The 24,085-nt window shown below is 52.8% G+C and overlaps 1 protein-coding gene across 3 annotated transcripts in view; it reads left to right on the forward strand.

The window, feature by feature from the left end:
- Positions 1 to 24,085, forward strand: part of DNAH3 (dynein axonemal heavy chain 3) — a 115,262-nt gene that overhangs the window by 71,713 nt on the left and 19,464 nt on the right. For all 3 annotated transcript variants that reach the window (XM_016155487.2, XM_016155485.2, XM_016155488.2), the window contains 12 exons: positions 60 to 189; positions 2,373 to 2,618; positions 9,948 to 10,051; positions 11,287 to 11,581; positions 13,143 to 13,322; positions 14,528 to 14,651; positions 14,742 to 14,898; positions 15,165 to 15,308; positions 16,249 to 16,915; positions 18,083 to 18,248; positions 19,705 to 19,921; positions 21,076 to 21,258. In XM_016155487.2, coding sequence (XP_016010973.2) covers positions 60 to 189; positions 2,373 to 2,618; positions 9,948 to 10,051; positions 11,287 to 11,581; positions 13,143 to 13,322; positions 14,528 to 14,651; positions 14,742 to 14,898; positions 15,165 to 15,308; positions 16,249 to 16,915; positions 18,083 to 18,248; positions 19,705 to 19,921; positions 21,076 to 21,258 — 2,613 coding nt within the window. The remainder of the gene's footprint in view (positions 1 to 59; positions 190 to 2,372; positions 2,619 to 9,947; positions 10,052 to 11,286; positions 11,582 to 13,142; positions 13,323 to 14,527; positions 14,652 to 14,741; positions 14,899 to 15,164; positions 15,309 to 16,248; positions 16,916 to 18,082; positions 18,249 to 19,704; positions 19,922 to 21,075; positions 21,259 to 24,085) is intronic.

The raw sequence follows: 24,085 nt of genomic DNA on the forward strand, positions 1-24,085 counted from the left end.
GGTCTTAAACTTGTTTTTTTTTTTTGGTAACGGCTTCCCGTTTCACTTTCCGCTTTCAGGTCAGTGACATGTTCATGTGGCTCGTCCAGCCTAGCCTGGAATTTATTCGCCTTCAGTGCAAATTTGTGGTGCAGACATCTCCCATCCACCTCGCCTTCTCGATGATGAGACTGTACTCCTGTCTGCTCGGTAAGAGCTGCGAGCGCCGCTCAAGCCAGACGCGCTTGGCTGCCGATTCTGCTCCCACCCCCACCCCAGGAGAGTGGCATTTCGGCCTACCTAGAACAAGCCAGTCTCCGGGGAGTGTAGACAAACCTTGGTGGAAAGCGTGCACGAATTTTGGCTTCAGCCTTGATCTTGGACTGATGCCTGGGTGTTCTCAGTCTTAGGTGCTTCATCCACACAAAGGGAGTTATCGTTCCTCTCTGTCTTTGCCTAACAAGGATAACCCGGAGTTATCGTTCCTCTCTGTCTTTGCCTAACAAGGAGATGAACCTAGATGGCGCATGCGAATGTAGCTCAGAAAAAAAGAATGATTCTTTAAAAAGTAGGACGTGAAGAGAACTCACAATTACAAAAATCCGAATTTGCAAAGCGCATAGATACACTGCGAGAGAACTGATCACGTTAGTCTACATGACTATAGAACCGTCCGTTTAAATGTCCCAGAAAAGGTGCCTACAGCTGTCTCGCACGAATCAAATTTCACTGAACTCTGTCGGGAATGACGAAAGACGTGTCCGCGGGAGAACTTGTATCGGATGCCGTTTCTTTCTCATGATTGCGCAGAACTCAGACTCAAGGCGATTCTTACAACTCCCGCTGCACGAACATACTTTCTCGGCCCATTTCTCCCAAAGGCGTTCGTTATAGGTGTAGATCAGAAATGCAACATGGTGAACGGTTGAGGAGAGAGGCTTTCTTCGGCTAAGTATCACTTGATTTTATGAAATTAAAGTGAAGGCAGTTTTTTTAAAGCACACCAGCTGCCTACGATGTCGTATATTTGAAATATCATTAACAAATTCTGCATATTTTTTTCCCAGGCTGATTCTTGTTCTTATGTAGTGGCTCCTCCGGCATGGGAAGTGGACTCATTTTCCCCGACACTGTGTGTGACCTAATCTCGAGTCCCCTCAGGAGTGCTCGAACACGTGCAGCTTCTAGAAGCCGGGTTGGAACGTACACGTCCCTCATTTCGGAGCTCTGACTTTTTTACCCCGTCAGTGTTAAAATGCCAGGATCACCAAGGCTCCGAGATCAGGAACACTAACGACATTTTTTAGCCTTTTATTTAGAAACAATTTTAGACTTACTGAAAACGGTTCAATGCGTGGAGACTCGCATACCCCTTCGCCTTGCGTCTTTAGCGTCGACAGCGTACGTAACCAAGGTACAATGACCAGAGTGAGGAAGGTAACCATGGCGCTGTCTGTGAACTACGACCTGAGACTTCATTTGCATTTTGCCAGTTTTTCCGGAGATGCTCTTTTCCTGTTTCGGACACCGGTTCGAGATGTTACATTGCGTTTCATTGTCGTACCTCCTTGGCTTCCTCCAATCTGGGACAGTTCCTCCATCTTTTCTTGTCTTTCACGACCTTTCCGCTTGATAAATACTGGCCAGTGATTTTACAGAGGGCTGTCAATTTGCTCGCCTCACATTTTCTCGTAATGAGTTTGAGGTTCCGCATTTGTGGTACAGATACCACGGAGGCGATGCTGTATCTTCGCCAAAAGGTGGAAGCATCAGGCATATCCGATGCTCGTATGTATCTTATTACCGGTGAAGGCTCTGGCCAAAGGTAACTCTCGTGACGGTCACGCTTCTTTGTCGTAAAGTTGCTATTCTTTGTAATTAATAAGTATCTTGGAGGAGATAACGTGAATCTCTGCAAATATTTTATTTCTCCTCAAACTTTTCACCGGCCGATTTTACCATCTGTCGGTGGGTCTGCCTACATAGCAGGAGTCGTCAAATTTATAAAGAGAGAAAGTAGAAGGTTGGCTGCCAGGCAGCGGGGGAGAGGGGGATGGGGAGTGATTGTTCGATGGGCACAGAGTTGCAGATTTGCAGGGTGGAAAGGGTCATGGGGATGAATGGTGATGTTGGTTACACAATGATATGAATGTACTTAGTGCCGTAGAACTCTACGCTTAAGAATGGTTAAGATGGTAAATTTTAAGGTACGCGTTTCTTAACAAAATGGAAAAAAAAAAAACGTGTGTGGATAAAGGATGTAGCGGGTGATGGCCACCCAGCCGACTGCAGTCCCCTCTCCGAGCCCCTCACTGACGAGACCACCCAGTCCGCATTGTTTACATCCGTTACGCTCCGCAGCTTCTCCCGAGGTCTCCTTTCCTTGCTTTCAGATGAAGTAAGGGAAATAAAAGAAGATGAAAGCGAATCCCTCGAAGGCCTGACAAGCCAGCAAATCTTCCTCTGGCTGCAAGGGTTGTTCCTCTTTGCCCTGGTGTGGACGGTGGCCAGCACCATCAACAGCGATGGCAGAAAGAAATTCGACCTGTTTTTCCGCAACCTGATCATGGGCCTGGATGACAGTAACCCAAGGCCCAAAAGCGTCAGACTCACCAAAAACAACACCTTCCCAGAGAGAGGTAACTTACTGCCTGTTGTTGTTGTTGTCCTTGTTGTTGTCTTACTATCATTGTTTGGAGCCTAGTTACAAACCCAGCCTTACGGGGTGGACTCAGTAAGGCCTTCACAAAAGCCGGGGAGGATTTCGTGGCTTGTCTGCCGGGGTTCACGTCTTCAGAGCTGCCCCCGTATGTAGAGATGGGTGGCCCCGGAGTCAGTGTCTTATGAGATATTTTAAATACTTTTTTTTTAATTTAGAAAAAGTTGATAGAACTTTTTTTTTTTTTTTTTTTTTTTGCAATATCACCCATAATCCCCTCAGTCCAATAGGACCCAGGAAACAGAATGAGAAATGTAATCACTTTTGTTTTTCTAACTCCCTTTTAGTCCCATTCGGTGCATTTACATAGTGCCATATTGTGGTGACTATGGTATTAATTACTTCTTTTAAGTTTTATCATTGTAATCTAATATATTAAAATGCTTGTGATTTGGCTAAAAATGTTATCTTCAAAATGATTATTTTAATATTCTCATGTGCGACATCATTTACTAAACGATTTAAAGATGTTTTCTTTTATGTAGCTTTTACTATTTTTTTTTTACCACCCAAAAAATACATTACATAAAATTTAGAAAATACAGAGAAGGAACTAGAAGGAAACAAAGATCAATCAATGGTAATCCCACTACCCAGAAATAATCCCTCTTCATTTTTTTCTTTGAGGTTTTTTTTTTTGTGTGTGTTTCTATAACAAAAGGGATCATACTATAAATATTTCCGAGTAGTTTTACTTTTTGTGATTATAAAAATATATACAAAGGGCTACGAGGGAGCTTCTTGGGATGACGGCAACGTGTGTGTCGAGAGAGAGACGGGTTACGCAGATGCGCGCACGCTCTCGGCCCCCTTCGCGAGATCTTCCCTCTCCCTCTGCCGCCGAAGGGCTGGGCGGACTAAGTGGCAACTCGCAAGTAGTTGACGTGAGCGCGAACACGTTCATGGAAAGCTCAGCTCTACTTCTGTCCCCGCGGTCATCATCCTTCTCCCTTCCTGCTAGTTTTCAAAAGTCTCACTACCTTTGGACATGATCAGGGTAAAACATAGTCATAAAACACCTTAAAAATAAGCCCACATGTTGTAAACGCTGCTCTGGAGTGAGGAGCGAGAGGGTGGCCGAGTCCTAGGGACCGCGTCTGGTCCGCCCATGCCTCCGTCGGAGGCAGCCTTTTCCATGTGCTCCATCCGCGAATATAGGGAAAAAAGGAAGTTTCCCCAAGACGGGGGCACCTGTGGCCCTTTCCTTTGGAAGGCAGCTACGCTCGCCACTCTACCAAGGACGCGACCTGTGTGTCCCCACGCCGGAAGGGCCGTGAGGAATACCCCGGAGGGGACGGGCATCTTTCCTCGCGCAGTTTCTCCAGCTCAGACCTCTCAGTCCGGCTCATCCGCTAGCTGGTTAGAGGAGATTTTGCCCGGTTTCCTCCAGCCTTCATTTTCAGTGACGTCGTTTACTTCTTTTTCTCGGGCTTTAGTAGGAGACTGCACAGCTCCTAGCCGGAACCCATTTGGATCAAAAGATGTGTTTTAAATGCTAAATATGCTTTCTTTTTAAATACAGAAGTTTTATTGAGGCGTAATTTATATACCATAAAATTTGTCCATTTACGTATACAAATTAGTGGTTTTCAGTAAATTTATGTAGTTATACAGCTGTCACTATAATCCAATTCTAGAACATTGGAGCATTAGAACAAATTTGGAGCATTCATCACCCCAGTAAAGTCCCTCCTGTCCATTTTCAATTAATTCTATCCCCATAGATTTGCCTTTTCTGGACATTCCATATGCACAGAAACACGTAACACGTGGCCCCTGGCGTCTAGTTTTGAGCACACTTTCGTGTAACCATCTTAAAAAGCTTAAAACTCCTTTCTAGCCTTTCCACAAAGGTTCAGAGTTAAAGTCCTCAAGGAGGTCTCTGACCTCATGGGGCATTATGACCTTTCTGGGCTTTTCATGATCCAGGGGCCATGAGGAAAGTGGACCCCTCAGATCAGTGCCGACGGAACCACAAGGGGAGCATGTGCGCCCCCAGGAGAGCAAGCAGGCGGCTCACTGTCGGCGTCACACCGTCTGACGTGAACTCTCGTCTGGTGACCCGGGCCTTCATTTGTTCAGAAAGCGCCGAAGTTCTCTATTCACCCTTTGAAAAGTCACTCACTTCCCTGTCGAAAAGTTCACCTTATTCTCCCAAGTGAAGGAGAGACAGATGGAGCTGGGGTCGGGGCAGGCAGGAGTCATGGAAGTCGTGCGTCTTCCTGGATTGCTGCCGTCCTCCCCTTCCTGCCCTACGGTCACAGCGCAGAGTGGACAGGAATTATCACTCCGATGAGAACCGAGGAGACGCAGAGCCGGAAGCTCTCAAGTGCTTTCTGAGTGCCCAGAGCAGTGCTAAATGTTTGGGACACATCGATCTCACTCATCCCCTGCAGTGATTTTCTGAGCTGGACGTGAGATCAGGCCCGTTTTACAGGCACACGAGTGGTAACCTTGGCCAAGGTCATATGGCTGACAAATTCACTTTTACTCAGTTGAGCCTTTTCTCTTTGGCCTAAATGTGTCTGTATCAAACCACAAAGTAGCTCTCGCTAATAACTTCAGCAAGGGAAGGGGCGGGGTAAGTGTTTTTCTGAACCTCGCTTTTAGTGTCTTTATTTTATTGCAAAAACAATGCAATTCTATTAAATAAAAAGTGACCAGAAAGTATCTCTATGTTCATACCTCCCTATCACAGGTATTTCATTAAACAAACAAACAAACAAACAGACAAACAAACTTCCTGTCTTGATCATCTGCTTTCATCTTACATAGTTGCCGTCATGGTATATGTTCCATTTCCTATCTTTTTATTTTTACCTGTCATTGTTCCTTAAAGCATTTTTCTATGTCCATGCTTAGTTCTTGCGACTACCACTTTAATGAATGCAAAATATTCCATTCATCTTAAAAGATCGTCTCGACCGAGCTCCCTAACGTGGGACGTGCAAATTATTTCCAAAATTTTGCTCTCACAGATGGTGCTGCATACTCGTGTATAGAGAGTATTTTCATCGTGGATTATTTTCTGAGGATGAATTCCCAGCGGTGGGATTTCTGACTGAGACTCGAGGCCATTTTCGTAGCCCTGTGCGCATAGTGCCAGATGGCCTTCTAGAAGTGACGTGCCTGATGGGCTTCCGGGCAGAGTCGCACAGTGACGTCAAAAGCTCCCTCCTTTAACACCTAATGAAACGAACGGCGACAACGACAGGCATTTTAAGCCTAAAAGTCCCCCCGCGATTAGCGGGCGTCACCACCGTGGGGAAAAGTGGACTACAGCGGTGACTGGGCAGCTGTGGAAAGCCACGAAGAGAAACCTTCGAGCAGGAAACCCCTGCGTAGTTCTGTAGGATCCGCGCAGAAGTGGGAGACGCTGCCCGGGTCTGCGTCTTTCAGAGCCCGTGCCAGGTTAGGGATGCGCGCCGAATCCCACCTACCCGCACGCTGCTGGCTGGGGTGGGAGAGGGCGGGCGCGTTGTTCGGGAAAGCCGGCCACATTTCACACAGTGCAGAGCCCAGCAAGGACAGCGCAGTGATTCTTTTTACCCAATCCTCGTGACCTCGGGCTACAGAAAAGAAAACAACCCACCGAATCTGGAGTCGTGGTTAAGAATGTGGTAGAGAGAAACTGGCCCCAGAAAACATTGGGAAAGATGTCAAGATGAACTTGCCTGATTATATCACAGCAAGGATGGTATGGAAACTATGCAACCGCCAGGGAAAAAGTGACAGAGAGAGAGAGAGAGAGAGAGAGAGACAGAGAGAGACAGAGAGAGACAGAGAGAGAATCTAGAGGAAAGTATGACCTAAGAAACAGAAAATATTTCTGTTGGGAGAACTTAGTCATAAAACGAATTTAAAATTTTACAAGTTCACAGATGAACAGTGTGTTACTGGCAAAAGGGTGGCTATATAGATCAATGGAATAGAATCGAGGGTCCAGACATAAGCCTTTCGCGTTTGTGGTAACTTGGTTTTTGACAAGGGTACCAAGAAAAGCAAATAGGAAAAGAACGATCTCGACAAATGGTGCCAGAGCAACTGACTGTTTGCATGCGAGGCAACGAATTTGGATCTCTGCTTCACACTACAGTCAAAAACTAACTCCAAATGCATTAAAGGCTTAAACTTAAGAGTGAAAACTATAAAATCCTTAGAAGAAAACATAGGTGCAAATCTTCACGGCCTTGGACTGTGCAGTGGTTTCTTAGGACACCGAAAACAAGCAACAAAAGAGACAAGCAGTAAACAAGTTTATCCAGATTAAACGTTTTTGCGTTTCAAAGGGCAACATCAAGAAAGTGAAAAGACAACTCACGGAATGGATGACATTTTTTACAAGTCATGTATCTCATAAGGGACGCGTGTTTAGAATATACAAAGAAGTATTACAATTCAATAACAAAAAGACAGATAACCTGGTTGAAAAATGCGTGAAGTAACCAAAGGGATGTTTCTCCAAAGAGGACAAACAAAAAGCCAGTAGCACATGCCAAGGTGCCCAGCGCGATTAGCCATCAGGAAAGTGCACGTCTAAAACACGATACCAGCTCACAGCTAGGCCGAGAATAATAAAAGAGACGGAAAACAAGCGTTGGTGAGAACCTGGGAAAATCGGAACCATCGCCTGCTAAGGGAAATTACATAATGGAACTGTAGAATGGGACAGCAGCTTTGGAAAACATAACCTGACAGTTCCTCAAAATTAAAGAGCTCCCAAATGTCCCAGCAACTCCGCTCCTCGGCATATGCCCGAGAGGAACACAAACATGTGTCCACACAAAAACTTGTTCGCAAACGGTCACGAGAGCATCATTCGTACCAGCCAAAAGGTGGAATCGACCGAAATGTCATCAACTGATGAGTAACTATTATAAAATGTAGTATATCCATTCAGTGAAGTATTAGTCAACAATAAAAGAAATGAAGAAATACATGTTACAACGCAGATGAACCCTCAAAACATTATGATAAAGGAAAGAAGTCGGTCACCAAAGAACACAGGCTGTATGGTTTCATTCCTATGAAATGTCCAGAAGAGGCAAATCCATAGAGACGAGAGTAGATTAGCAGTTGCCTGGGGCTGTGGGGGGTGGGTGATGGGCAGGAGGGGATTCGGGGGGTTACAGCTGTGGGGTGCAGGTTTTCTTTTTTGATAATGGGACATCCTATTATTGGTTATGGTGATGGCTGCACAGTTCTGTGAATATAAGTATATTCACATACAAATATTTTTAGTAAATCATTCAATTGTATACTCGAAATCGGTGAATTATATGGAATGCGAATTATATCTCAATAAAGCCGTCTTTTAAAAATTTGTAGCTAAGGTGATACAGACCGTAGGATTCAAGGAAAAGAGGATTGAAATACCAAAGAAACAATTCGAGAACTAAACAAAACTATTAATGATCTAATAAATAAATTACAACCAGCGAGGAAGAAAGCATATGAGTCTAGATACGTAATAAATGACCTAGAGGAAAGGTTCAAGGTGATTAAACTTCCTACAGAAGAAAAAGACAAATGCATTAAAGCAATTATAAATATAGTTGATCTAAAGGCCAAAAAATGCTAATTCCTTAAGTAGGTAACCCAATAAGTAGTATAGACAATATATACAAAATATAAATCTGGAAATTCTTCCTAAAATGAAGAACTGTTCCTACAAATTGTAAGAGTATGCTACGTTCCAAGAAAAACTGATATAGAATAATCAACCAAAAGAAATAACCTGATTAAATTATAGGACTTCAGGATAAAAGAGATTCCATCAGGTACCGAGGGAGGAAATAAAGTCAACAAAGGGGTAAATATCCGATGGGCCTCTACCCTTCGCACAACAACTTAAAATACAAAGAAACAATGAAACGATCTTCTGCAGAATTCTGAGGGCAAGAAAATGTGACAAGAATATTACTTTTAGCCGAGCGACTTTTCAAAGGCAAAAGCAGCAGGCAGGCATTCTCAGCCACGTAAGAACCGACAGGACGAGCCGAAGTCCCTGCTCGGAAAAACAAAAACAAAAACAAAAAACCATGAAACCAGCCAACTAAGGGACGGTGCAAAAAAAAACTCTTTTCATGGTCTGCGTCGAAAGGCCTGCGTTTGAGCAGTGAGTCTCTTCAAATATAGACCTAAGACTACGGAACAGAGAAACTATGGCGACAGAACAAAATTGGATGTTACAAAGCGTGACAAAGTGAAAGTTATATCATCCTCCACAACAAAGGGAGCTGGAGGAGGAGCGTGGTGGGGTTCCTCAGCTCATAGTTCGTAAAGGGATCGATGAGATCGGTCTAATGCTGAGTCAGGTGCACCTGCAAATAAAACCCGGTGTCAGGATTGGCTTCAAATGCTCCAGACGAAGAAAGAAGAGAGGAAAGTGCGGCAGGCAGGTCAGGAGGGAGGAAGGGAGAAAAGCAAATATGGCGGGGGCTGGTGATGGGGACATGGGCCAGACAAAAATTAGGACCGTTGATAACTGTCGACGTCGGATGATGGATACTTGGCCGTTTATTATAACACTCTTCTTACTGTCATGTATTCTTTCGTTTTTGACAACGAAATGCTAAAACATGGTAACAAAATTAGATCGATTTTTTTTTTTTTAAAGCATAGCGGCTTTAACCCCTTACTGGCTCACATTATATTTTTAGTTATTATTTTCGAAGCAGCTTTTAGGAACCCGTTTCTTTTGTCGCAAATGACGGTTTATCTGCAGTTCAGCAGGTCCTTCCATTCCCTGTCAGCTCCTTTTCTTCTACTGGATTCAAGTAGAGTTAAATTTAACATCTTCGTTTTAAAATAGTAGGTATCAAATGATCTCATTCTCGTAAAATCCTTTCTTCCGTCTGTCCACCCTCCCATCTTCACCGCGTTTGCCTGGAGAGAGGGCTGGACGGATTGCCATCAAAAGTTATTCCTGGACGGAAGGTGTAGGGCGCTCTATTGCCTTTTCTTGTTATTGTTCTTTTCAACACTTCCTGTTTACATTATTAAAATAACGGGATGATCTGGATGCAGAGCACCTGTCATTTTTCTACAAATAATCATTACCCGCTCAAAGGCGTTCCGGCGCGTAGTTTCCCAACAATGTGGAAGTTTCACCACAGCTGCACATGCACTGGTAATTCTACTTTTTCAGATGCCTCTAGCAGAACTTAGTTAAATATCTCGGATACGAAATGCAACCCCCCCCCCCCCACACCGTGCTAACGGCCTGGTCTGTTTCTTTGGGTTCCAGGAAGCATCTACGATTTCTATTTCCTCAAGCAAGGCAGCGGACATTGGTGCAGTTGGACCGAGTACATTACCAAAGAGGAGGAAACGATCCCAAGCAACGCAAAGGTAAACGAGGGGGGTCGGCTGTGGGGCGTTGGCTTCCGCGGTGGCCTGGTCATTCTCTCAAGGCAAGAGAATTCATGTCCTTTCCGCGGTAGCATTTCAGAGAACGTTCGTTAGAGAAGGCTCCGGACGTGAGCCGGGGTGAGCCTGCAAGAGCCCGAACTTGAGAATTAGAGACCCAGATTTCTTGCTCAGCCTTCATCCTCTCTGCCTCAGTTTACCCGACTACAAAAATCACAGGAAAAAGGACCTGAACGGTGGCTGTGAGGATTGGCGACGAGACACATGAACACACAGCACATAGCATGTGCTCGATGAATAGCGAGCGGCCGCTCGTCTGATTATTATCGTTAGCGGTAATGCCAGGCTTCCAGCACGCCACCTCTCAGACATCTCGGCCAAAGAGGATCCTCGCCTTTTTTTTTTTTTTTCAAATCCCCTGAGAAAGATTTTCTTTATCAGAATTCTCAGAAAAACAGGTTCTGATTAATAGGTTTTCTGGTTAGCAGATGACTCACCGACGACTCATTTCCTCGTGGAAATGATTTCTGGATGTACACTTCTACGGCTCTAGGGAGCATCCAGGGGACATAATTTACCTTCCGACGGGGAGGGGCAGCGATCGTAGATCATTCAGGCCCCCGATTGGAGCGGAAGAGGGTGATGGGAAGAGGGAATACTGGCAAGTCAGACGTCAGGCAGGCCCTCAGCTGCTCGTGAAAAGGGGTGCCATAAGCGGGGGCGAATGTGAAGAAACCCCCAGCCCCCTCCCGGCCAAGCAGCGGGGACGGCGCATGGAGGCAGGCAGGTGGGTTCACAGCAGTGGCCTCCGAGGGCAACGGCTGCGGACCCATCCTGATTGCAGTCGGTGTTTATGATATGCCAGTTCAGTGGGTCAGAACACACACTTTAGAATCAGGCCAGCGGGGACTCGAATCCCTGCATCTCCACTTACTTGCTGTGTTGCAAAAGGGCCCTGGGCCTCGGTTTCCTCACCCGTGAGGCAGGGACGATAACGCCCATCTTTACATGCGTGGTCTCGTTTAGTCCTTAAAACGGCTCAGCGAACGAGGTGCCGTTGTGACCCCATCTCACAGATGAAGAGACCCAGGCCCCCGGCGAAATTCAGTGCTCACTCAAGGTCAAAGCGATGGGCTGGGGAGGGATGGAGCTGAACGGGTCGTTGGGGGAACCGGGCCCTCCGGATGCTGAGCCTCGCGCGTGTCTCCCCGGTGCAGGTCTCCGAGCTCATCATCCCCACCATGGAGACAGCCCGGCAGTCTTTCTTCCTGAAAACTTACCTGGACCACAAGGTTCCGATGCTGTTTGTGGGACCCACGGGCACGGGCAAATCAGCCATCACCAACAACTTCCTTCTCCGCCTTCCCAAAAACATCTACCTGCCCAACTGCATCAACTTCTCTGCCAGAACGTCGGCCGGGCAGACGCAGGACATCATCATGTCCAAGCTGGACCGACGGCGCAAGGGCCTCTTTGGGCCTCCCATCGGGAAGAAGGCGGTGGTGTTCGTAGGTAAGGCGATGGCCTGGATCTGGGCACGACCAGGTTCCGCCACTCCGGGCCGCGGCAAAGCAGAACCTCCCTTTGTCGGGGCGTTCGTTCTACGGTCCTGTTTCTCTCTCCGAGATGAAATCTTTCCGGTCAATACAATTTCGTATTCCCTCCCTCCTTCCCTCCGTTCCTCCCTCCCGTCCTTCCCTTTCGTCCTTTCATTACCAAGTGTCCGTTGACCAAGTACGATGGGACCGATTTTCAGTGAGTAAGACACGGCCCAGGCCTGGTGCCTGAGGCTTTCGGTTTCTCCTGGGGGAAGCCGAGCGCCCGACGGGCGGGCAGCACACGCTCTGTGACAAGACCCTAGCTCCATTTTGCGTCCCACAAACCGGTCGCCAAATACATGTTTGCGGAACAGGCACATGGCATTTTCCCTGGATCTCACCTGTCTGTCTACACAGCGCTTCCTCATTTGCCACAGCGCGGAGCCTCCCAACCCCGAGAGGGTGTGAACCATCCTTATCACTTCACTAGGCAGTTAACCGAGGCTCCCGAAGGTCGCATTCCCTGTCCAAAGGCAAACGCCGAGAACGTTCTGGAGCTGCGACCCAAGCCCGGGTTTCTTGGTGCCGCGCACATTTCCCCCTGTCTGACTACTTCTGACTCGGAGTCCTCGTTCGGCCACAGTGAGCTCCCTGCTCCTCTGGGTCCATCGCGCTGTCTTTGAAATTCAGGTCTCGATAGCGAAGCTGCGTGTGTGTATATCCTCGCCAGCTCGCACCAGGTCTTTAAAGGCCGGATCCCGTTTTAGTTTTATTCTGCCCTCTTTTTCCTTGTTTTCCCTTCCTATTTTTATGGTGTATCCGAAAAGCAGTTGACGTGTGGCAGCCACACAGATCTAGGTTCAAATCGCTCCTTCTAACCCGATCGCGCCTCCAACGTGGGGCCGTTATTTGGATGAGGGGAGATGAGAGACGGAAGACTCTTAAAACGTTTGCTGACGCCAACCGGGCGTTCGGGTCACGTTTGCCGGAGCAGCACGAGCTCCCGTTGCGTCGCGTGCCTCCTACGCGCAGAGACTGGGCCACGTGCTCTCGGGGCGCGCCGGTCCCTGCCCTCGACAAAGTCCCAGCCTGTTCTTGCCGTTTGGGTTTTGCTCCTCGGAAACCCTAGTCCAGACCTGTGTTCTGCAGCTTCCGAGTTCAGCGCTTACCTGCTGGTCGAATGAAAGACCCTGTTGGCCGGGCGTATGACTGGCTCCCTCGCCATCGTGTCCCCGGAGAGAACACGGTGGCTATCGCGTAGCAGACAGTCAGTGTATTTTGGTCAAGGGACTGGGAAAACATAGATGCCTGTTCGTCGATGCCCGTCCGTGCAGAGATCTGTGAGGCAGGAGAGCCCAGAACCCAGGAAGCCCTCCTCCCGTACAGCCCGAAGGTCCACCGGCTGAGCGCAGCCGGCAGTGGGGGTGGGGCAGCTGGCACGGACCCTCCCCTGGAGGCCGTAGTCACCTGTCGTCTCCCGTGGGAGCGGAGGTCCCACAAACTCACGCCGCGTGGCCCTGGATGTCCTTCCTCAGATGACCTGAACATGCCAGCCAAAGAGGTGTACGGAGCCCAGCCCCCAATCGAGCTCCTGAGGCAGTGGATCGACCACGGCTACTGGTTTGACAAGAAGGACACGACCAAGCTGGACATCGTGGATGTGCTGCTCGTGACAGCCATGGGCCCCCCCGGGGGAGGAAGGAACGACATTTCCGGTACGCGCGAGAGAATCCCACTCCGTTGGCCGCCCGGCACAGCCAGGTGCCTCCACGGGCATAGGGGGAGTGCCGGCGCGGGGCTCTCGGCGCCGATGGAGGCTGGGGAGACGCGTGCCTAGGCCGCGGCCGGACGCATTTGGGTCGGCCCCAGGGAGTGGCGTTCGGAGCCTTCACGTCGGAAGTCGTGGACACAGGGTGGAAAGGAGGGAAGAGAGGAGCCTTTGGCTGGAGGAGCTGAGCCTCAGACGGAAAGGAGCGTTCGGGTGGGTGGCTGGCCTGTGTCGCGGGGCGGAGGCGAGACCAGAGGTCCTCAACGGGGCGTGTGCGCGACCAACCCAAAGTGGCCCGAGCACGATAACGACAATAAACAAACAGATAAATAAGATACCTCCCCGCCCCCACCCCCATCATCTGTGTTTCGCTTTAGCTAGAACTCGGTCCATCCAGGATCCGTGTAAGACACTGAGTGCCACCTCCAGACTCATGATTCTGTGACCTTGCTGTCCCCTCCGGCATTTAGCTTTCCCATATGGGAAATAAGGGAAATGGGCAGGGTGACGATATATTTCCTACACTGTGAACCTGAGAATACGGACTCGAAAATGATCACTCTCGAGATATACGCCAGTCAGATTAATGGACTTTAAAGACAAAGAAGAAATCCTTTGGGCATTTAGTCAAAAAGAGAACATGATGTTTATAAGAGAAATTAAATTAGGTTGTCTTAAGACTTTTTCAACTGTAATGCTGCATGCCGGAAGAAAATAGAATAACACATTTAAGATTCTCAAGGAACTAAGATGAGAGTCATACATTTTATAGCCAGCAAAGCTGACCTAAAAGGAAAATTGTGATCAACGTTGCCAGAACTCAGAGACTTTTTCCCATAACCGTTTCTCAGGAATCTACTAGAAAATGGGGTTCAGATCATCAAAATGACGATGAATTATATCTCCATAAAGCCAATATATAGATACAGATGTGAGTGTAACTACGTAGATCTATAACACTAGACACATAGATTAGGCAGATGCAGATGTACGTATAGGCGGCTATAGATACACGTGGCTAGAGGCCGCCGCATTGGTCAGCGCAGCTCAGAAGGTTACGGACACCCTCCCGTGCCTCGCCCGCGTCCCGGCGCCGCTGGGCCCCGGAGGCGAGCCCGAATGTGCACACTCACACCTGCGCTGCTTTTCCAGGACGATTCACTCGCCATCTGAATGTCATTTCCATCAGCGCCTTTGAGGATGACATTTTAACCAAGATTTTCAACTCGATCGCGGACTGGCATTTCGGGAAAGGGTTTGACGTGGCGTTCTTACGGTGAGAGGGGGCCGCGTCTTCCCGGATGTGGGCCCGGGACGGGCGGCGCCGGCCCCGCCTTGACGGGTCTGCCTTGCCCTTCCTCCCAAGGTACGGAAGGATGCTGGTGCAGGCCACGATGACAATCTACAGGGCTGCGGTGCAGAATTTCCTGCCGACCCCCTCCAAGTCGCACTATGTCTTTAACCTGCGGGACTTTGCTCGGGTGATCCAAGGGGTGCTGCTCTGCCCTCACACCCACCTCCAGGTGGGCCACTGTCATGTCCATTGCCCGGGCCACTCAGCGATATCCCCGACTACATGGACTGTATCGTGGTAACAGCAACAGCTGACTTTTATTCGGCATTTTGGTCTACCATAGACGTCATGCTAAGTATTTATAGGCACTGTCTCATCTGATTGTCGTATCAACCACAGGATTTATAAACTGTCTGAGGCTATTTAGAAACTAACCATCACCTTAAGCTCTGGCCCTTTCCCGTTCATCCCAATAATTGACTCTGGATCTTTCAGGATGTGGAGAAACTTATCCGGCTTTGGATCCACGAGATCTACCGGGTCTTCTATGACCGGCTGATCGACGACGAGGACAGACAGGTCTTCTTCACCATGATGAAGGAGACCACGTCCAGTTGCTTCAAGCAGACCGTGGAGAAGGTCAGCGAGACCCCATGATCACTTGGCACCAGAAACGGTCCCAGGGATTTGACCGTGCCGCGCTCGGGCTCTCTCCCGGCAGAGACCCGCAGCTCCGCCCTCTGAGCCTCGAGACACAGGAGCGAGTCAGTGAATCACTAGATTTGGTGACATTATACTTGGCCCCATTTTGCTTCCCTTCCCTGGTAACTTAGAAAGAAGCCTGAATCCATCCAAAGACGTTTGCTCTACGATGCTATTGTTTATAATTAACTTTCAGCACATTTTCAGGGTAAAATTAATTTGTGGGTTGAGACGTGAACCATGAATGTTCATGGTTTGACGGAGGCCCCGGCGAAGCCCGCGTGAAAGGTTGTCATGGTTTCCCATTCGCACATATTTTTTTCTCTTCCATTTGAGGTAAGAAAAGTTGTTTCAAGCCTATATCGTTGAATCACCTAGTTCTACCCCTGTTTTTAAGAAGCCGTGTTTTCGCCACAGAAAAATTTCAAAAGCGTTTGGTGTCGCATGCAGAGGCCAGGTGCGGAATCACTGCCGGCCTCCCTGTCAGAAAGGGGGAGCGTCTCAAAAGCTCTTGGTCTGGGCGCAGAGCGGGGACCGGGGGAGCGCCCGCACCTCTCTGTGTGGGGGAGCGAGTGCATTCGAAACCGGCGCCGCCCCCGAGCGCCGCCCCCGGGGACCGCAGGTCCCACCGCCGGCCGTCCGGCCCTCGCCGCCGCACTCTCTCCCTGCACGTCCTCCCATCACGGTCTTCACAACCATCAGATCCACACGTCGTGGTGTGGTTTTTCCTTCCCTTAAACTGTTATCGAACGGTGACTTCGAAGAACGAGCTCAGAGGAAACACACGCTTTTCCCGCTGCTTTCCCTCCGCGGCCCCCACCGCTCCCCGGGCCAGGCCGCCGGCCAGGTGCCTGGCTGAGACTCCTCTTTCCCGCAGATCCTCATCCATCTGTCGCCCACTGGGAAGATCGTGGACGACAACATCCGAAGCCTCTTCTTCGGAGACTACCTCAAGCCGGACAGTTACCCGAAGGTCTACGACGAGATCACCGACCTGAAGCGGCTCACGGCGGTCATGGAGTACTACCTGGAAGAGTTCAACAACGTCAGCAAGGCCCCCATGTCCCTGGTCATGTTCCGGTTCGCCATCGAGCACATCTCCAGGATCTGCCGGGTCCTGAAGCAGAACAAAGGCCACCTGCTGCTGGTGGGCATCGGCGGCAGCGGGCGGCAGAGCGCCAGCAGGCTGTCCACCTTCATGAACGCCTACGAGCTGTACCAGATCGAGATCAGCAAGAGCTACTCGAGCAGCGACTGGAGAGAGGACCTGAAGAAGGTCATGCTGCAGGCCGGGGTGGCCACCAAGAGCACCGTGTTCCTCTTCGCCGACAACCAGATCAAGGACGAGTCGTTCGTCGAGGACATCAACATGCTTCTGAACACGGGCGATGTGCCCAACATCTTCCCCGCCGACGAGAAGGCGGACCTGGTGGAGAAGATGCAGACGGCGGCCAGGACGGAAGGCCAGAAGGTCGAGGTCACCCCGCTGTCCATGTATAACTTCTTTATCGAGAGGGTGAAGAAGAACCTTCACATTGTCCTCGGTAAGTGGCAGCAGAGGCCGGGCCGCGCTCCCCCGTGGGCGACCCGGGGTGTCCCGCGCACCCTGAGCCCGGCCCTCTGTGGATCGATCCGGGCTGGCTGCCCACCCGGGGCCGAGGCCTGGCGTTTCCGTGGATGCTTCCGCCACTTCGCCCCCCCTCCCACCCTCCTCGGTTCCCCGAAGTCCCCTCCGAGGCCTGCCCGTCCTTGGCAACTACCCCGGTGCCTCCCCGAGCAGCGCCCGGAGGGCTCCTCCCTGTGACCTGCGGTTCCAGCCTGTCCGGAAGCCCGGGGCTGTGTTTAATGTGTGTTTAATGCTCCTCCCTCCGCGTACCACGCCCGGTCCCTCTCTATCACCTCGCCCAGACCTCACCCCTGCAGCCGTCTAACGTCCTTTGTCCACTCCGGTCCACTTCAGACCTGTCTGTTCCTCAGCCTGGACGGGTTATTTTTTTTAATGTGTCGCAGATGCGATCACCGTGCGTGCACACACGCGTGCGCATGTGCACATGCACACACAAATGGAAACACCTGAATTGCTTGCTATTAGGACAGAGACCCAAATTCCTAACCTAGGGTTTTATGAGGTCGCCTGCCAAGCCGCCCGCACGTCCCCTCCACCCTCGTCCCAAACCAGGCTCCCCGTCCCTCCCCGGTCTTCATCCGCGCTGCCCCGTGCAGCACGCGCTCCCTCGCCACGCCGAGTCTAAATAAAAAGCGGATGAAGCTTGGGGTTTAGAGCCCAGGGTTTGTGGTTGGGTGCAGATGGGGTCACAAAGAAGCCGATGCCCTCCCAGCACCTTCCGTAAGTAGCGGCGCGTGGGGCACCCACAGCTCCTCGCGTCTGAGTGCAGACAGAGCAAGTGGGCCGCAGGGCCCAAACCACTCCAGCGAAGTGTCTGGAAAGATCTGGAAGGGATAGTGGTGGGTGTGGGAGGCCAGTCGGAAGGCTGTCATAACACACCGAGTTCCCATTGCAAAACCGAAAACGCGCCTCGGCGCCTCTGTGCGTCCCGGGCCCTCATCGTGACTGTTGTGTTACTGCCGGGTACCAGCAGGGGACAGCAGCCCCCACCCCACGCCCCCAGAATCCTCGGCAGGACCTGCCTGCCTCCTCCTGGCTTTGAGGGGCGGGGGGGGGGGACTAACGGAGCCTCGTTCCCCGTCAGCCATGAGTCCGATCGGGGACGCCTTTCGGACCCGCCTCCGCATGTTCCCGTCACTGATCAATTGCTGCACCATCGACTGGTTCCAGTCCTGGCCCACGGACGCCCTGGAGATGGTGGCTAACAAGTTTCTGGAAGACGTGGAGCTCGACGACAACATTCGGAGAGAGTAAGTGTCAGCCGCCTTTCGGCCCCCCAGCCGGACACTCCGGGGGCCAGATCCGGACTCCGTTCTTGTCGGTGTTTTAAGATTTCTCAGTTTAGATGCAGAAAAAGGCCTTATACTTTAAAAATCACATTCGGTCAGATGTTTAATAAAATAACCTTTTCCGACGAAGAAGGAAACCTCATCGCTCAGAACTGTCCGGGGGAGGCGCAGCCGTCGTAGCCGTGAGGACCTGGACGTACCGGTCTGGCTGTCGCGACAGCCTCAGAGCGTCGTTCTGCGCAGGAATTTCCCTGCCGAAGAGACGGACATGGATTCTCCTGAGGCCGAAAAGAACTCGCTCTCCCACGAACGACGCACAGACATACAAAAACCAAAAGGAGAAGCGAGAGTAAGGGGAGCCATGGGGTGCCGGCCCGCCCGGGTGCCCCCCGAAGGCCGGGCGCACGTCGCCTGCCTCGTCCGCCCCCGCGTCCCCGCTGCCTAGCAGCAGGTGGCCAGTACCTCGCAGCCTCAATGCCCGCTCGTTTAATGAATGACTGGAAAATGGAGAGGGGCGCAGGGGTCAGAGCGTCCGTGGCTTCGAATTCCGTTTGAAGAACTCCGAGCTTCGTGCGGTGGCCAGAAGCCCCTAAAGCCCCGATTCGGACAGGATGCAGGGGGGGCCGCGAGTGTGGACGGGGAGGAGCTTCCCCTGGCACCCAGCATTTCCGTCGACGGTGCGTGTGGCGGGAAACCCTGCAGCGTCCGCAGCACCTGTGACTCTGCTGCCCATGGGAATTTTTTTTTCTTTTCCCCGTCGCTCACGCAGACACCTCCATTTATAATTTTCTTCAAAATCGTGGCGGCGTCTCGAGCTGCCGTCCAGCCTTCTCATCAAACGCAGCCGCCGGCAAACCGCGATCCGCAGGCCCAGGCCAGTTCGCAGCCTGTGTTTGTAAATGAGACTTCGCTGGCCCTGTGCCCCCTTTCCACACTCCGGCAGCAGAATTGAGTAGTTGCTCCAAGACCGCGTGGCCCGCAAACCGAAGACATTCACTCTCTGGCACTTTGCGGAAAAAAAGTTTGCCGACTCTTTTGAAATGCATCACAAGTGTGGTTTTTAAAGCATTTCGGAAACGCTCTTTCAGCATCACTGTCGTCCTATGTTTTACTTCACGCATTTAGGAACTTTATTCTGTGAAGTCCAGAGGCTCCACCAGATGGCCAAAGGTCAAGGACTCCTGCTTACGCCCCGGAGGTTCACGAAGTGACCAGAGATAGGCACTACCCGGCTAGAGACCGTTCTGGGTAGAGCGCGCACCTGCCCCTCCATCCTCCTCGCGGCTCTGTCGACGGGCTCCGAGGACGTGGGCTTCCAGCGAGCCCCACGCAGCGCGCCTCGTCACACCCCGCGTCGGGAACCGGCGCCGTGCCCGGCCCCCGCGGGCCGCCTGACCACCCGCTCGCCCCCCCGCAGGGTCGTCTCCATGTGCAAGTACTTCCAGGAGAACGTGAAGGAGCTGTCGCTCGATTACTACCACACGCTTCGCAGACACAACTACGTCACGCCCACCTCCTACCTGGAACTGATCCTCACCTTCAAGACGCTGCTGAACAGCAAGAGGCAGGAGGTCGACACGATGAGGAGCCGCTACCTGACGGGCCTGCGGAAACTGGAATTCGCGGCGTCCCAGGTGAGCGCCGCCGGCGCAGATCGGGCGCGAAGAGGGCCAGGCCGGGGCGGATGCGGGAGCCACGTGGCCGGGCGCGGCGTTCCGGAGGGCACGAGGGAAGACAGCCCCCGACCCCGCGTTTATGGGCGCCCGCCCCCTGCGCCTCACCCCTGTCCTGGATGCTCTCAGTGGGGGGCTGGGCGGGGTACGGCCCTGGGCTCGGCTTCCAGCTCTGCATCTGAGCAGCTGGAGACCCTGGGAGCTCCTGGGCCCTCCGTTTCCCCTTCTACTGAAAAGGAGGCGATAACAGCCTTTGCTTCGTCGGGCGCTTAGGAAGGTGAGACGAGCCGACGCGCGCACAAAGTGCCGGGCCTGTGACCCGGCCGTCGCCGTGTGCTCGGAGCCACCGGCCGAGCCGTCCAAAACGAGAGCGTGTCAGGACGCACGTTTTCAGCACTAGCCAGGGCCTCCGGCCACGGAGTGCGTGCCAGTCGGGTGGCCTGATGCTGGTGCAGCGGATACACCAGCACCGCACGCGAGGCGGGCGAGAACGTGGGGGCGCCCCCGGTCCCCTGCTCCCGGGGGCGCCGGGGTCGGCTCGGGGTCCTTCGCTCTTAGAAGGACGTTGAGGAGGGTGAGCGGGCGGTGTTGTGAGGAGCGGCAGAGGATCACGGGGCTGGTTCGCAGTCCTTGGGCCCTGCCACGAGCCCAGGGCTGTCGTCTTCTCTGTCACGCACTGAGAATCCAAGGCACGGCGAGGCCAGGCGACTCGCCCAGGATCCCGCGGCCTCGGGCGCGGCCATCGCAAGCGGTCAGGCCGAAACGCTGCAGACGGTGGGCAGGCGCGAGGTCCCGAAACCCTCTTCAGAGTAGCACGCGAGCTGCCTGCAGAGGCAGAAGCAGGACGGGGGGCCGAGCGCTGCGTGGGGCGACTTCCAGCTCGTGAAGGCGGTGCCTTTGGAAAGGTGTAAGGTTGCCGTCGCGTGCCCAGCGCCTGGCACGGCGCTCTGGAACGTGGCGCCTGGTACACTCCGGCCCACGCGAGTGTCCCGCCTCACAGTCACCGGCGTTTTCCACGTGCGTTGCGGGCGGGAACCGGCTTCAACTCCTGCCGCTGTGCTGGTCTCGGCCTTGACAGCGCTGACCCTGTCCCCGGCCCCCGCTCTCCTCACCAGGTGGCCGTCATGCAAGTCGAACTGACCGCCCTCCAACCCCAACTCATCCACACGTCGGAGGAGACCGCCCGGATGATGGTGAAAATTGAGGAGGAGACGAGAGAAGCCGACGCCAAGAAAGTCCTGGTGCAGGCAGATGAGAAGGAGGCCAACAAGGCCGCCGCGGTGGCCCAGGGCATCAAGGTGCGAGGGGCGGGCGGGGCGGGCGGGGCGGGCGGGGCGGGCCCCTCCCCGCCCGCTGAGGGCCTGGCGCCGCTCCGCAGGTGCCCGCCCGCCTTGCGGGTGAGAGCGGGGAGGCCACTGCTCCAGAGCTGCCAAGCGGCGGCGAGGAGCACGCGGACGCTGAGAGGCATGCTGTTGTCGTCGTCCTAAATATGGGGATCATTATCGGCTTCTAAAAATTAAGAGATTTTGTTAGTACGAGGATGGGAGACCACCGAGGAAGACCAGGCGTTGTAGGCGTAAAAAAATCAAAAAGTACTTGCAATCTGTGAGGTCGACCGAGGGTTGCCTCGCCTGGAGAAAAAAAAAAATCAAGAGATTTCAAGTGAGATGTCTAAAGTTTCAGCTTTCCTTAGAATAACGACAACAACGACGGAGCCAAGCCTCGTGGCCACACGGGACCCGCACTCCCAGGTCGCACCCGTCGGAGGCCTTGGACAGACGCGTCCCCACGTGTGCGCGGGTCCGCGAAGCTCAGCCGATCCGCGCCCGGCTCCTGGAAGCCCCGGAATTCGCGGCGACCCCCTGGTTCCCTTCTGGAACCGGACGCCCCACGGCTCCGTATTTGCTCCGTTTCCTCATCTGTAAAATGGGAACGGCAAGAGAAAGACGTGTAAGCCGGCGGGACGCGTCCGGCACACGGAGCCTCGTGGCCGTGTCCGCCGTCCTCCCTCCGAGACGGGCCGTCTGTGCCCTGCACCGAGCGACGTGCCTCCCTGGGAAAGGCCGCCCGCCGCGACCGGGGTTCTGCCCTGCGGCGTCGTGGGGGGCACTGATTTCTGGAACGGGGGCGGGGGGGACGCGAGAGGGAGCCCGCACGTGCCGGGAGGCCTGAGCAGTGAGTCGCCACCTCGCGACGCCCCGGAGGCGACTCAGGAGCAGGAAGAAACGGTCCCAGGACCTGGAGAAACCTGCGTTCGCTCCGGTTTCCCGGAGGAGGCTTTCGCGTGGACCACATTCCTCTCCAGGCCGCTCGGGGCTACGGTCCCTCTCCACCAAGGGCCGCCAATCTCCTCCGATCTCCTCGCACCCCTGGAAACAAAGTAGCATGGGAGAGCACCCCAAGGGCGCCCAGGGCAGTGCTGGGGGGTCCGTGCCGAGATCTCGGGCGGCTGGGAGCGCCTCGAGCAACAGTCGGCCGAAGTCGGTCGGTTCTTTTTCAGCTAAGGAGTCATTTCTTTTTCCCCTAATGAGGACAAGGAACGGTGCCGGCGATGTCCTGAGTCCTCCTCTCACACGGCCCTGCCAAGCCCCAGGGGTCATTTTTAATTATAAGTTTGTTTGTTTTTGTAGAAACAAATGACTTAGCAATAATACGTATGAAGGAATTTTTAAGAAGTCAGCTTTCACACCTTTTCAATTTTCCAAGTTTCCCTCCGGCCCCAGTCTGTACACATGATTTTAGACAGTCGCTTTTAACAATGTCCTTCACGCCCTATCACACATGTGTTTTTCCTGGAATGATCACTTTCAGGGCCGTTTAAGCGGGTGCTTCACCCGCCCAGTAGGCATTGTGTTGGGCTGTGAAGCCTTCGCCTCCCGCCCTGTGCTCGGCGTGTGGAGAGCTTAAACCTGGGCGTCTCAATCTCGGCATCACCTTTGGAGTTTTGGAATGCAGGCACCTGGACCCCACCCGGACCGGGTGAGTCGGGCTCCTGGGCGAGGACGCTCCAAGCACGCTCCTCGAGTGACTCGGACGCAGAGCCAGTGTGGGCAGTCGCTGTGACGGATGGTGTGACAATGACAGCCTCTCTGAGTCACCGGACGAACGAGCTTGCCGGAGCCCAGCCTCGCCCCTCGGGGAATGGAGCCGAGCGGCCAGGCCAGCGGGAGTCACGGAGTGTGTGCGGACCCCTGGTTGTCGGGAAGGTTCTGAGGAAGTGACGCAGAACTAGCAGGAATACAAAGCCACGGGCGCCGGGGACAGTTGAAAGCCACTGAGAATCCGGAGCTGTGGCCCGGCCGGCCGGCGCCTGTGGCCCCTTCCGCCATCGAACCCTCGCCCAAGCCGACCGTGAGAAACGGGACGAGTTTCGCTGCTGCTCCCTCGTGCCTCCCGCTCTGGCACACGTCCCAGGGCTGGGGCGGGACAAACTGAGTCACCTGGTGACTCAGCCAGCACTGCTAAAGCAGAACATGCCATTTTGATACGTGGGGACACTCGACGTGGCTCTTTTCTTCGAGTGGGGGTTTCTCTAAGTATGACGAAGCCAAATCAAACACTGCCATGTGTTTGTAAGAGAAGGAAGAAACCTGAAATCAAGAATGCGTGAGAGGCACACGCCGGCGTGCGTGCCGGACGGAAGGCCGCGGGGCCGTCTCCGTCTGCTTTGCCCGTCGCAATAAACCTGCAGGGCGGACGTCAGCATGCGCCTGTTTCGGAATTGATGCTCCCTGCGAAGTTTCACTTCGGTCATGACTCCTTGGCCCATGGGACTCATTGAGAATGCGCTGAGCGAGGAGCCAAGAGCCCTGGGTTGGACCTTGGCTCTGTGGCTGGCCAGCTTTGCGACCTTAGCCACTCATTTTGCCCCCCAAGACTCTCTCTCTCTCTCTCTCTCTCTCTCTCTCTCTATTTCGTCCGTCCCTCCCCAGTTGGTAAGTGGATAACTAAGTAATCGGTAAGGTACCTTCTTGTTCTGAAAGTCTTATAATGTTAAGCTTTTTGAAAAAAATCAAGATAAAATCCACATCCTATATCAAGAGTCACCCTTTTAAATTATGCAGTTAAGTGGTTTTGGTGTATTTGGAGTTGTACAGTCATCAGCATGATCTAATTCTGGAACAT

Source organism: Rousettus aegyptiacus, unplaced genomic scaffold, assembly GCF_014176215.1.
Source record: "Rousettus aegyptiacus isolate mRouAeg1 unplaced genomic scaffold, mRouAeg1.p scaffold_m13_p_8, whole genome shotgun sequence".
Taxonomy (NCBI): Eukaryota; Metazoa; Chordata; class Mammalia; order Chiroptera; family Pteropodidae; genus Rousettus; species Rousettus aegyptiacus.